The 14538-nt window shown below is 40.9% G+C and overlaps 1 protein-coding gene across 5 annotated transcripts; it reads right to left on the reverse strand.

Moving 5' to 3' along the window:
- Positions 1-1750: 1750 nt before the first annotated feature.
- Positions 1751-14337, reverse strand: eif4ba (eukaryotic translation initiation factor 4Ba). 5 transcript variants are annotated; one of them, XM_061042098.1, is made up of 15 exons: positions 14238-14337; positions 12260-12412; positions 11215-11420; positions 10519-10635; positions 10267-10321; positions 10031-10177; positions 9446-9577; positions 8896-9045; positions 8404-8680; positions 7323-7411; positions 6699-6960; positions 6478-6515; positions 2956-3085; positions 2465-2537; positions 1751-2183 (listed from the first exon to the last, which is right to left on the reverse strand). In XM_061042098.1, exons 1-15 carry the CDS (start codon positions 14248-14250, stop codon positions 2115-2117), a joined length of 1911 nt encoding a protein of 636 aa, XP_060898081.1. In that variant the 5' UTR covers positions 14251-14337; the 3' UTR covers positions 1751-2114. The 5 variants fall into 5 exon arrangements, with proteins under 5 accessions (XP_060898081.1, XP_060898079.1, XP_060898082.1 ...); XM_061042096.1 differs by having other exon boundaries at positions 8890-9045; positions 14238-14336; XM_061042099.1 differs by lacking the exon at positions 2465-2537 and having other exon boundaries at positions 8890-9045; positions 14238-14336.
- Between the last annotated feature and the right edge of the window lie 201 nt (positions 14338-14538).

Below are 14538 nucleotides of genomic sequence, written 5' to 3' on the forward strand. Positions count from 1 at the left end.
ATCTTTTGTCGAGTTAATGTAGCAATTCTACAACGGACAAAAAATCATAGTATCATAGTTATTACTCTTGACTTATTACCTGGGACAGGTGGAACTGGTGACTTACTTTTGACATTACTATTTGTAAGTGATGAAGATGTATAATAGGATGCATTACTCTAGTCATTCTTACACTCATCTAAAAGTGATCAAGTCATGCATATTGATCTGTATCTGTAAATAGAGATTATAATACTGATAAAAAATCTGGGTAAACCAAATATTTCCCCCTAAATTATTGTTAAAAACATTTTCTGGTAAAGTACAAGTACTTCCCCCCCAAAAAAAATCTAACTGAAGTGAGGTCATATTGCAGGACTACAACACTACCTGTTGTTGATTTTGAGAATGATTCATGAAACAGCATGTGAACTTCTTAGTATTTGTTCACACAGGTACTTAACTCCACATGACATTTAGCAGGTTCTTATTATATACACACACAGATTACGCACTCAGAGAAGTCACTATAGTAGAACTTATAATATCCAGAATCAATGTGCTTTTTCAACAAAGGATCACTTTGAGAGGGGAAAATGAAGCTCTCATGTTGGATTGGCAAACACACACCTCATGTATGACTTGTGCAATGAAATAAAGCTAGTACATCTCTATATGCAGATATTTTGCTTTCTGTCATTCACTGTTTGTACTGTAAGAGTGCCCTGCTGCTAAGGGGTCAAAAGGAGTCACGTCTCTCAGGAGAGTGGGCGCCCTGCGTGTGTGTGGGATGTGAAGCTCAGCAGGATCCTAACCAGCTGCCACCAGGAGCCCGGCCCTCAGCAGGAGGCCGAGACTGAAGAAATACTGCGCAAATTGTGTGTTTCATAGACCACACTAGAAGAACAGAAAGCAGAAGAAGCTTTGTTGCTGCACATTAAGTGATGCACATTCATTGAAAATGTCACACAGTCATTAAAGTGGGCAAGGCTAACTACACAGAGCTGGTTGGGAGTTTTGTGAATGTGAATATTTTAAATAAGTAAAAACAAAATCTGCCTTGATTGTAGTTCACACTTATTTTAAAGCCCATGCCCCATTCCAATATCAATGACCACATATTATGTAAACTTACAAAATGACCCCAATTTAACGCAAGTTAAAAGACAGACTCGTGTTATCTCAGAAACAACGGCAAATAGACTGCTATAGACTCCAGCCTCTGCACAAATATTTTTTTTTTTCTCCGTGAGGAGGATTAAGGATTCGACAGCAGTGGAGAGTTTTTGAGACGACTGTAAACCACCTTTAATTTGAGGAGTTTATCAAGTGAAGAAGTAGATCTGCACAACGATGAGGATAATCATAATGGCACTTAATTGAATTTTTCTGGCTTTCTCAACTCACTGGTAATTTACGTAATATCTTTTTCAATACATTACCTCCTGTAGTTCTGTGTGAATCAGTTTAGAAGAAATTCAATGATTTGATGACTCTTGCACGTGATAAGACAATGTTTCTTAGTCACCATGGTTACGAGTCTCGTCAATTTAGACTGTTACATCTAAGATTGATTTCAACAACATTGAATTATTTGCTTTAGAATTAAAACATTTAATAATGAATAACTACGCATTTGATGCAGGAATATTTAAAGTTAATGAGTAAGTTATTCAACAACAAGTTTGCACTAAGGTGCCACTTCCATCACCAACATCTGTTTTATAATCCAGTCTCACCACACCTCAGATCCACAAATATACAAAATCAGTTTTTCCCCACTTTTTCCATTTATTTATTACCATTAATTCAATGTTATCCATCATTTTCCATGTGTCAGCTAACCTTTTTCCATTTAAAACAAGTCCAGTATGTGACTATTCTTTAGAACTTGAATAGTCCCGAAGGTCGGTCAGGGGAAAGGGGGGGGGGGGAGGAGGAGGGAGGGTGGGTGGGTGTCTTGAAAGTAAAGGACAGGTTTGTAGGAGTAAAAGAAAGGATGGGAGTGATGTCCTCCCAGGAGCCTCTTCCATGTGAGGAGTATTTTTCATAAGCTAAGTGAGATTATTTCTTTTTTCTGCGTTCGTTGTTTTCTCCTCTTCTTGCGCTTTTGGGGCCTCGCCTCGTTATTTGCTCTATTCTACGTCGTCTGCGTCGTCTCCGTCCATAAGCAAAGCGGCGTACTTACTGGCTGAGCTGAACTTCTGGAAAGGAAAAAACAAATGGGGATCTGGATCAGAACAGTAGCTTTGGATACTTCACATAAATAGCTTTTAGAAGAAAAACAAAAAAAGAGGTCAACTTTCTCAAGAAGCAAAAAAACATTAGGAACTATTATCTTAAGATCGCTGAAGAGAAATTTATCAACCAGCTACAATGAACTGGAGGCTCTGGTAGAACTACTCAAGGCTTGGGGGAAACCCGTCAGGAGGAATCATTCAGGTGATATTCAAGTCTGTCTAAACCTTGGCAGTGAAGGACTTACGGGGGTTGGGGTTTCTTCACATTTCTTTGGCTCGGGGGGTGGTCTGGAGTCTCGGTCTCTTCTGTTATCCTTTCTACAATCCGAACGAACACTGAGGTTAAAATTTATTGGCACAGCTCGGTGCTGGAGAGTTTACTTTTGTTTGTTAATCCTTAAAAAACACACACACAGCTAATGAGATTTACTCAAAAGGAGCACAAATTCTGCTCAATTTCATTGTGTGAAAATGTTACATCTATAAGCTGCTTGGCACCCAGTTCACACTGTGCTCAGTCTTCTTAAAAAGAACAACATTAAAAAACTTTCAGAATGTCCAAAATCCTGATGTAATTTAATTATAAAAGTGCATCAGCAGAAATCCTGGATGGTGTTCCTATTCAATGAGTCATCAGTTGTGAAGCTGAGCATAGGTCACTCTTTACAGATGCCTACTTAATGTTCTCCGTCTCATTCATTAAGAAGTTTGGAGTTGCTAGCTTTGGATGGCTGACCTGTCGGCCTCCTTTCTTCGGTCTCTGTTGGGCCCCTCTCCTCGACCCCGCCCTGCTCCAGGCCCTGCAGGACCCCCTCGTGCCCGTGGGGGCCCCCGGTCCCGACGCACACCGTCAGCCTTGTTCTCATCTTAAAGTAGAAGCCAGACAGTTGAGTGAAGGGAGGTTGGTGGACTTATAACCGAGTTGCCTTCTGCGGTACATAAAGGTGTCTGAGTCTACGTTTAGACAGTGGACTACAACACAACACACTGCAGCATCACAAGCCACTGGGTTGGATTTTAAAACGCTGTAGGACCAAATGAAAGGTTCACAACTGCTTACATGCAAGCTGAGCCTGTTCACTTCCTTACATTTGCATTTGGCTTTAGAGTTGTACCAAAGGTTTCAAATACAAAAAAAGGTCTACTCTGATCCAGACTGCAGGCAATGAGAGGGTTTTTTACAGTTTGCTAGATTTCTTTGAGTTGAAAAGAGATTTCTTTTTGTCACTTTTTAGTATTATATTAATAAGACCGAGACATGTTTTAGCGCTCCTCTTGTCATGAATACTCTCCCCATAGGAAGATGAGCTCACTGCCTGCTCCTATCATGTTCTGGCTGTGTTGAATACAATGACTATAAAACAGCTGCAAAGCAGTGTGAAAAGTAACAGCTGCTCTCATCTCACCTCATCATGTTAGTGAGAAAGTCTTGATTGAATACGAAGGAACATTACAACACGACTTTAGTATAAAAAAAATAAGTTTAAATTTAATGATGGACATGACTTCTTGTCTGAATAGTGAAGTTCTGTTTCTTAGCATTCTTACTATTTTTGGACGTAAATATTACAAATTAAAAAGCCTTCTAGACGTTATCTTTTGTAGGCCCTAGAAAAACGGTCACACTACTTTGATACACAGTGAACACAGCGGCAGTAACCTTGTAGTTAGTTTGCAATCCTCAGGTACCAGTCCTCAGGTCCAACCTGTGGCTTTCCTGCATGATACTCCTTACTTTCTTTCTCACCGATTTACAACTATATCCACAGTCCTGTCTATCTAATAAAAGGCGTGCAGGTGGTCTAAGACATTTTGTCCATATCGACTTTTTTCATGGCAGAAAAGCATTGGCACTATGTTTGGATGAAGCACATGTTCAGTGACAAAAATGAACTCTCATATTTTTAAAAGTACCATTAGATGCTAGTCCAGCAAACTTTGTTAATCATTATTTAGATTATTATTCTTCCCTGATACCAGTTGGAGGATTTTCTTCAACAATTTGTTTGGAAACGTTCGATGATGTCCCCACCCTATAAAATTGGTTGCCTGAAAAAAGTGACATTTACTGCACCAACCCCATTCTTAGAGTTATTTGAATTTTAGCTCAAATAAAAAAAAAAATTAAAAAAAGGTGGAGAGTCCAGTGTATTTTTATTAGTGACTGCATGCGGCCACATTCAAACTGTTATCATTGGAATCAATTGAAAAAGATGCAGGTTAAATTAAAAAAAAAAGTTCCTTAAGAGTAAATTCATTCAGAGCCACACTCTACTCAAGCTTTCTATGAATCTCAAATCAAATCCACATCAAAGCTCAGAGTCTGTGTAGATTGTGCACCACAGTTTAACAGTCCGATTTAAAGGAAGCCTGTTGAATGATGAAATAACTAAATCATTCAGAAACCGTTTGGACAGGCTGAGTGGGCATTGTAGTGCATGTCAACCCTAGTGACTGAGGCCCAAAAAATGGCAACCTGTGGTTGTGTTTTGGCTTCTTTTTTATTTTTCACACGACAACAGAGTTTTAGGTGCATGACAACTTATGTTTCTGAAAACGAGAGTGCAAAAGTTTTGGAAACAGCACCATCTCCATCACCGTGTAAACTGGAAACAGTTAATTTCAAACACCGGCCGTACGCACGTGCACATTGCCATTACAAACAATAGCCATGCGTGAGTAGGTGAAGTACATCAACAGGGGGTGACTCCTGAGTTCTGTTTGTGCTGCTCACTCGTAGCCAACATTCTTTCTTTAAAATTGGCTGGCGTTGTAGTTCAGGGTCAGTTGGAGGAATGACCTCACCTCATCCTGTGTCCAAACAAACACTTATGCGTCTGACATTCCTCATGTTTAAACTTCAACGCTCTGTGGAAGTTAAAGTATGTGTACATCTCAGTTCCCTTAATTGCATCCATGAATCTCTCACTTTCCTCCCGCACTGGGGACTTAGTCCCTCCCGCCAACGAGGTAGAGGAGAGAGGGACGAGGAAATAAGAGACACCCTTTATCCCGAGGCATCAGAAGAAGCAAGGTTGGTTTGTGATCACTTCTCGGCTGTCAGTCTGCTTTAACACGTGTACTGTATTCATTCTCAGAAAATAACAGTGTTTTGTCTCTGTATGTTACCTGATAAACAACTGCACGAGGAAGAAGTCTGCTCAAAACCATATGGATTATTTCTGCTGACAAAGTTTTTGAATTGTTAATTGTTTTTTTTTACTGATAATCTGATAGTGAACTCTGTATTTTATAAACACAGATACTTTATGTCTGAGGAATACTGAAAATTATTGTTAAGGTTCCAACATTAACAGAATGATGATAAAAAGGTCTTTACTGGCAGACTCTTTATCAGACTGTCAGGCATTTGCATCATGATCAAATTGAGTTATTTGTGATCTTTTGATTTTAACAGGTAACATTTTTGCATTTGACATACTGACTCTTTAGAAACGGACATGTTCATAATCTGTTTAAATGAAGTCCGATCCACTGCAGCGTTTAAATCAATGAGTAATATCTGGTAAGGAGACGTGTCTGTCAGCTCTCGTGTCTTTCAGTTATAGTGCTTTGGGACGCTGCTTAACATGTTATGTCTGGACTCTGGAACTACTCCTGGTTTGACTGAGGAGCGAGCATTTAACAGAACTGAGATGCAGGACATGTGTTGTTGAATTAGAAAGTCACACCGCCAACTCCCTGTCTGCCACGTATATAACAACGTTTTGAGTCGTTTTTGCGAATCTGTGTGCACGGCAGTTGTTTTCAAAATGTTGTCGTCTGAAACTGGAACATTTTGGAAAACAAAAACAGACTCAAGTTTCTAGAGTATTGTCCTTGTGTAAACGTGGCCTGAGTAACCATCAGCCATTCTCACTGCATGCTGTTGGAATGTAAACATTCAATAGTTTTGGATAAGAACAATAACATGCTAACATTAGCTTTTAGCTGAAGGCACAGATCAGTTTGAGAAGCTGAAGCAGATGAAAGCTGAGCCTAGATTGCGTAAAGAGCCGAGACTGGAAGAAGAGCTGAAGAATGGGCACCTATAGAGTATCAACATTTTGACGGTTGTCTAAATTCTATCGCCCCGATGCTTTTTGTAAACTTGTCTTCTTTTGCTTTGTTTTTGTTTAGCCCTTTCTGCTTGTGCTGAAAGACAACCTGGTCTGGTTTGAGTTCACTCAGTTAAAAACTTAGGGTTTGCTTTAAGTTAAATTCTTATAAATTCTTATTATTTCTGTTTAGGACTTACCTTTCTCAGAGTCTCTTTCGTCTGCAGAACTTGGGGAGCTGAGGAGAAAGTAAGAACAGTCAAAGTAACGTATTCAAAAGGATTTCATGATTGTTTTTAAAAATGTTCTGACTTTTCTAAAGCCCTAAAATCTAGATACGAAGGCTTTACTCAGTAATCTGATTTTAGAAGCCTTGAAGTGTCTGTTCCTGAACGTAGACTGAAGTACATTATCGTCTCACCTGAGTTTGGGAGGAGCTGAACCACTTGGGGAAACCGGAGAGACTGGAGGTCGTCCATCGCCTTCACTAGAGCCTGTGCTGGCTGCACTTCTCTTGGCCCAGACATTTTCCTTGGGAGGAGGTGCGGGCATCACTTTTGGTGGCTCCTTGGCTGAATTGGTAGAGGGAGGATGTGGGGAGGTCCCAGGGGAAGAAGGTTCACCTTCTCTCCCACTGAAAACCTCGTTGTCCCCAGAGCGCTCACTGTCTCGACACCTGGAAGCTGGCGGGTGAAAAGCAAAAATATAGTTTGAATATTTTCCTCTAAAGACAAATGCAAAATATTCAATGTATTTCCAGTATGGTAAAAGCAAATGCTGCTTTTTGGACTGGGAGTTACAGGAATATAGCTCTAAACAGTATGGCTAAATGGAAGCTTTGATCCCGTTTAAAGAGGTTGTAGAGCTGTCATATAAATGATAAAACAAAAGTCTTATGACACTGTATTTATGTAAAAAAAAAAAAAATAATAATAATAATAATGCATGCACACCCAGAAGCACAACCTTCCCATGTCTCTTTAATTTTCAAAAGAAGAACCAGACTGAATAGGATAGATTAAAAAAATATGAACATGTATCTCACCTCTTCCAGAAGTGCTTCCAGGCTGTGAAGACTCACTTCCTGTGCGAGATCGCTCGGTAGGAGTTTCATCATTGCGCCAGCTTGGATCCCTGAAAACAACAAAAAAAAGGGTTATGTAGCCCACATCGATAGATCTTTATTGTCATGGCAAATTAACACAACGAAACTCTGCAGGAGCAATCCAGCTGCAGCATATAAAAAATGTTCACATACACCAGCACACACCCTCAAACACATCTCACATTCATAGCCGTAAAAAATTGCAAAAGAATGTAATAAATACTCTATAGATAAAATATAAGGAACGATGAGGATAAAAAAAAATATATATAAAAAAGTGGGACTAAGGGTGGGCATACACACTGTGCGACTTTCTCCAGATTTTTTGGGTCACACACTTGATATTGAACTCAGGACGAATTCAGCACAGTTGCACGTCACTTATCAACTGTGCACAGTGGGGCACTAGAGTTACTCATGGCCAAATCAGCTGCGACCACAAGTGAGATAAATTCTGTCAGTTCTTGTCATAACATTGAATGACTTTGCAGAAAATAGTTGTGGACATCCAACCGCCAGGGAATATGTGTCAGTATTTAGCTTGCTAGTTAGCTTGTTTTTTTTTGTAATGCCGAGTGTATGTGCGTGTAAGAGAGCAAGGGTGTCTCTGATGGTGTTTGTAGTTTAGCTGTGCATATAAGACAATTTAAATACACTTGATCTGACTTCAACTCTTGTCTATGTGAGTTTTAAATGAAGTGACTTTTGTCAATGCTATGTCTTGATTTAACACGTACAATGTGAGCATGCGTCCTAAGAGATTCACTCGGACAGTGTGACTACGACATTTAAACAATTGTACTGTATGCCTGACCTTAAAGAGGTAAAGATTCTGAGAATTTGGCCAAACTTTTCTTTGCAAACCATGCTGCAATGTCAGTGCTGCCCAAAAACTGAATGAAGTTAAATTGAATTTTACAGTCGACAAGTAGTGTGCAGCTGCATAACAAAACTTTATTTTTGTTTGGTTTCCACCACCTCATCATATATTACGTAATGACCATTTTTGTCGAACCCTGACCTGTCTCTCATCTTTCTGTCGGGTCCTCTGCCTTTGTCCTCCTCCAGCTGCCTCTGCAGCCTCTCTTCTTCTTTCTTCAGCCTCTCCTCCACCTCCCTCTCCTTGGCTGCTGTGTCAACTGGCTTGGCCGCACCGAAGATGGATGAGGCCCTGCTGCCGGAGCTTGGTGGGGGAGCAGGGGGCGTTCCACCGCCGCCACCACCACCACCGCCGCTACCTTCTTCCTCCTTGGGAACGCTACGGGGCTTGAGGTTTAACTTGGGTCTCTGCAGGGGAGCTGACAGGAGTTCAGGAAAGGATATTATTAATAAATGTTGTCGTGATTATATGATCATGATAAAGCTTAATTTTAGATTGAAAGAGTTTGAGAATATATCAACATTGGTAACTACAATATTATTTTTCATTTACACTATGTATGAAAATCAATTATCAGAAAGATCAATCTAGAAATTATAGAGGAGATAACAGAGGTTCAATACATACTCTCACCTCTCTCCTCGCGCCGGTCATCCCTTCTCTCGAATCGCTCTTCGCGTTCGCCATAACGATCGTTGCTTCCCCTAATGTCATCATTATCGCGACGGAAGCCACTGCCAAAGGCACGGCGACCTCCTCCACTACCGCCACGAGAGTCAAAACCTGAAGAGGCAGCAGAAGGGGAGTAAAGAACAGGAAACTGTGCATTCATTTTTTTAATCGAAAGGCCTTCTTATAATCCTTGTTTCATCCATGATGTTTTATTTGTTTTACTGTTAACTTTCGGCAAGTTGTTTCTATTTTTTCTGTTAAATGGGTGATTGCTGCATTGTGGTTTTATTTTCATGCTTTTAATAGAATTTTGTTGTCGTGTATTTTATTGTTGGGATTTTATTCTGTAAAGCACTTTGTGACTTTTGCGTTGATAAGTGCTTTATAAACAAACTTTATCATATTATATTATTATAATGGAAAACTGATGGTGGGACTGATTTTGGAAGAAGTTAAGAAACTACTTGGAGGTACATCTGAATCACAACAGGGTCCAAACAGAAAGGCACACCTCCTCTATCGTAGTCTCTGCGGTCCCTGTCATCGTAACGATCACGGTAGCGGTCTCTTCCTCCGTCATAGCGATCATTGTCCCGTCTTGGCCCATCTCTGAAGCGATCCGACTCATAGCGGTCCCTTGATCCTGCAGAAATTGTGATTTAAAAAAAAAATGCAATTTCTGCTCACTAACTTTTGGCTGGACTGAGTTCCTAGTGTGAATAAAATAAGTCTCAGTCTCTGAACTTATTGACAATCATTGTCCTATAGACGATAAAGTATAAAGCCTCCTGGAATGGATGCCAATTCCTCTGAAATTCTAGTGGAGCCAGTCGTAAGCATCAAACCACTTCCAGCAAAGACTTCCTTTTCTCTGCATTTATTGGTCCACATCAAGAAAACAACCTTTTCATTTCTGCTGCATTTCAAGTGCTCAGAGAATCTTACCGTCGATACTTTTTTAGGACATGTCAAGCAGAGTTGATGCTCAAGTAGAAATGTAATTGGTACCGACACCATTGATACTGATAAAAGAGTTCATAATGTCAAAAACAACTAAAAGAATCATCCTAGTAACAATGCAGAAATAAGTACTCACTCTCTCCAAAGGCATCATCTCTCCTGGGAGGTGCATCCTCCGTATCCCCACTGGGCCGAGCCCTCCAGTCAGTGTCTGTTTTGTCAGGACCCATGTCCCCCATACGTCCACCTCGATCTCTGCCTCCCATAGACCCACCGTCCCTCTCTGTAGTTTAACAAAAATGAAAAGATGTTATTCTATGGTTCTGTAGTAGTGAGGACCCTTGTAATGCAGTCTAGCTGTCAGCAATGTACCTTTATCATTAGACTGGTCCGCGATATCCACACGGATCCTTCGGTTTCCAAGGTTCTGTTTGTATGGACAGATAGAGGGCACAAGTTAGTGATTCTCCTGTATATGTTTTTAAAACACTTTGTTGTTTTATGAAGTCGGGGCAATAACCCTTAGCTGTATTTTGTGCAAACACTTACAGAAAAAGTACTATTAAAGGTTCAGACATTAAAATAAATTCAAACTCTTAAACCAATTTCTTGTAGAAGACTCACCTCCTCACTGAGAGTGAGGGCCCTCATGAGGGAATCCACATCATCAAATTCAGCATAACCAAAGCCCTTCAGTCTCTCAGGGTTATTGGGCTCTCTGGGCAAACGCACAGCACTGATCTGGAGATGAGGAAAGAAAAACATAAAAACAGAGAATGCTGTACGGTTCACTTAACAAGGAACAGGAAAATATAATAAAATGTGAAAATGAAGCCACCCTGGGAATTACTTCCCTGAGAAGTAATTGCTCAGAACTTAACACGTGCAGATAGAAAAAGGTGCTGATTGAGAAGTTTCATGTGATTTTGGTGCATTTTAATCCCTCAAACTGATTAGGTTTCTTGAAAAGAAATTTGACCAGCTATGCTTTTTACATTCAGGTTATCTGTAACTATTGTTTTCTTCTCCAATATTTAGCTACTTGAAGAAACTGTCATACATAATGAGTAGCGAAAGTTGGCAGACCTGTATGTCCCGTTTCTTAGAACTACACAACCTCAGTGGTGTTAACTGCTGCAGTCCTGAAGACAGATTTTCACTGTGGACTAAACCTTTAAACAAATAAAGATCTAACACACATACAGGCCCTAATATTCATGGAAGAGACAAGATGTTCTGATAAGTGTTGATGGTCCCTGTAAAGAGCAATGCTATGTGTTTTAAGCCCCACGCTGCATAGGTGCTCATTGCTACACCTACTGCCAAGCCGCGGAAGAAGTCTTTGATCGATTCCTCAGAGACGTCGTAGGGAAGGTTTCCCAGGAAGGCCGTGTAAGGCGGGCTACGGGGCAGTCGGGACCGGTCGACATTGGGTTCACGAGCTGAACGAGGCGCTGTGGGAAGGATAGACCGGTCGATGGGTGGCGCCCGGTAGCTGTCCTCCTCTGTGTGCCAGGAAGTAGAGACTGAAGGGATGAAAAATGAAGACAAAAATAAATAACAAATGCAAACCTAAAACATACTTTCAAATACTAAATGAAACAGATTATTAAATCCTGAAAAATTTATTTTTCAAATCCGAGAGTTCTTCTATATGGACAAAAATAAAAGCAGCAAATGGTTCACAACCATTAATTTAAACAGAAACTACATTGGCCTTAGCACACATAACATGTTTACATATACAAAAAAAAAATATTACATCATGTAAACTGCCACTAAAAACGCTGGTCTACTTATAGCAGTGTCTAAGGTGTAACTGTTCTATGAGGAATATATCCATGGGGCAAATAATAGTTGTATTTCATGATACTAGCCAAGAAACCTACATAGACCATTGGTATAAAAGATGGTAAGTAAAACTACACATAAATAAGATGTTGGATGTATTTTAAACCATTTTGATGTGACTAAACATCCCATGACAACATGTGATCACGTCCTCTGCTTGATGTGTTGCTCACTGCAGAATGCAAATGGTGTTGGTGGATTAGTTCAGCACCGAAAACCTGACAAAAACTATGTGTAGATGCATGATACCAAGAAATACGACAAATCAGCCAGCACAATATGATAAATATATGGGATGTGTGATAATAACAGTGTACAATATCAAGAAAACGATATGAAGTTGGATGAATAAATACATTTTGAACAAAGCATGTTACCCATAAGTCAGTGTCTTCGTCTGTACCTGTTTTTGCAACATGTCCCTACTTAATCCTAAATTATTTCAAACATCTGAATTGGCTTCGATTAATGTGATGATAGCTCAGTTTATGTAGGTATCTTAGTGTGAGCTCACCATCACCATCAAGGTCATCTGTCTCATCGGCCCAACTAGTGGACTTGGCTGGGTAGCTTGGGGGGGCATTGCCACCTCCGCTGCCTCCGCTGTCTTCTGCCAAGAAGTCAGTCAGAGTGAGGGTCTTCCCCTTCTTATTCTTCTTCTTAGCCGCTGGACGGGAGGTGAACACAAAGAGTAGAAAGTCAGCCAAAGAGGAAATATGCTGGATCATTTGATTCAAGACCGTCCTCTCTTGGATTTTTTTTTTTTCTCTACACTACATGGGATTATATACATTTAATAGTTGTACAAAATGTGCCATCAATTGATACATTTAAACCATTCTTTGGAAAACTGAAGATGGATTGAAAAAAAGGCAGCTTTGGGCTCAGGAAAAACATAGGTTGGTGTGCAAAAACATGATAGTGGCAACAATTATTTGGGTTCAGTGATATAGAAAATGTCCAATATATATGTATTGTCATAAAGCTGAAAATCAACAACAGTCAGGGTTTTCAATAGATATGTGTGTCTCTGCTCATGTGATGGCTGCCTCACAGAACAAACAAAAATACTACTACAGTATTTTGGACTGTAGGTATCGTCAGGCAGTCAGATAAGGAGACAGCACTGAGTGAGTGAAAAACACTGACTTATTTTCCTATAGGAAAGTAAACAAATGGAGTGGTTGGTCAGTCCAACTATCACTGTGCAGCAGGTCAAACAGACCTTGATGCACATTCAAACCTGCAGGTTTGCTGCATTTTTTTGAGGAATGCACCTTCATAGGTTAAATCAATGGGTCATGCAAACATAGCAGACCGGTCGTCATATTATCTGTTGCCAGGTAGTTCACACAGCTCACTCCATAGAGCAGGTCTGGTTTGTTTTGGTCTGACACAGTAAAGGGGGGAGCAACAAAGCTGGCTGGGAGCTTCATTGTGAGAAACACAACTGTCAGGACATTCTTCATACACACATCGTGACGTTACAAAAAATTAAAAAAAAACCTGCACACACTGAGAGCAACACACTGATTCCCCCAGCGCATAATGCTAAGTCATTGTTTACATGCTGAGCCACTAAAAGCAATAACACGTCTACTGACTGTTTAATGTGTTTCACGCCAATGCTAAGTAGCTGCGTGGTAACTTTTTGGAGCTACCATAGCATAACAGCTGCAAAGACAAACAGCTCACTCTTACGCTTCACACGCAGGTTGTTTCTTTTCTATTTAATTATGTCGCTTTTGTTTTTATGCCTTTGTGGGTTCGGCAAAAGACTGCCGACGGGGGAAAAGTCTCCCTGCTTAGCTGGCTAAGGTTTTAGGGCCTAGTGCACGACGCAGTGCCAGGATCCAAGTGCGCCATCATCGGAGCCAGACTTGGCCGGGCGGATAGGACGGTTCAAAGTTGTGAAGACGCCAGGGAAGTGTTTAAGGATGCAACCCAAGAGGCCCAGCTGCCCCGTTTCATCAAACACCGATACCAGGGGAACAAGGCTACACACGTGGGGGCGCCTCCTCGGGCTGCCCCGGACTTCTCGGCCCAACCCCTCCTCCACGAAACGCGCTTGCGCCCCGATGCTTATCTGCTCTGAGCGCCACGGCGAGCTCCGCTACGGGCATACAATGTGCCAGCTTAGCACGCACTTACAAACACCTCACGCCGCGTCACAGACCTACCAATTCATGCCATACCGTGTGAACTCATGGGCTGAAAACTTAAACACCACATTAGCATGCTCCAGAGGCATTTTTACTTCATTTTTTTCAGATTGAGCAAGTCTAGCTCCGTTCATATGCTTTCCTCTTAGCAGCTACGTCTTTACCGGGCCAAAACAACCGACAGACCAGCTCATACAACCGGAACAACGACGCGAACAATAAGCGCGGGCTATTAACGATTCTCAAACATGATGTTTTTAATTATATCTAGTCATAACCCGGTTAAATTCCCCCCAATCGACCAAGATCGTTCACCCTCATAAACCTCACCTGACGCCGCCATGTTGGAGAGCGAGTTCGTCGTAGTTCCCGGATGTAAGCGTCAGAGGTTTACTATCGGGAGCGCGCATCGTCGTTCACGGGCCTGTCCCCTCCCTTGTTTGCTCAACCGCATCTGCTGGACTGACATTTCCCTAAACTAAGTTTTATTTTTCACATTATGTCTTTTAAATACTATATAGCCGACATAACACACATACAAAACATATAGCCTAGCTTTAAATGTTAGTAGGACTATTTATTAGCTTAGAATGCTTTGTTAGGTTGTGAGTTCAAATCTCCAATGTTTAAC

The sequence above is a fragment of the Labrus mixtus genome, chromosome 7, assembly GCF_963584025.1.
Source record: "Labrus mixtus chromosome 7, fLabMix1.1, whole genome shotgun sequence".
Taxonomy (NCBI): Eukaryota; Metazoa; Chordata; class Actinopteri; order Labriformes; family Labridae; genus Labrus; species Labrus mixtus.

Bases quoted from the DNA above. Each gene is read 5' to 3' on its own strand.
- eif4ba (XM_061042096.1), bottom strand. The intron at 10,322-10,518 runs GTGAGTCTTCTA...CCATACAAACAG, and splicing joins CCCTCACTCTCAGTGAGGAG to AACCTTGGAAACCGAAGGAT. The intron at 2,184-2,464 runs GTAAGTCCTTCA...TTTCCTTTCCAG, and splicing joins GTGAAGAAACCCCAACCCCC to AAGTTCAGCTCAGCCAGTAA.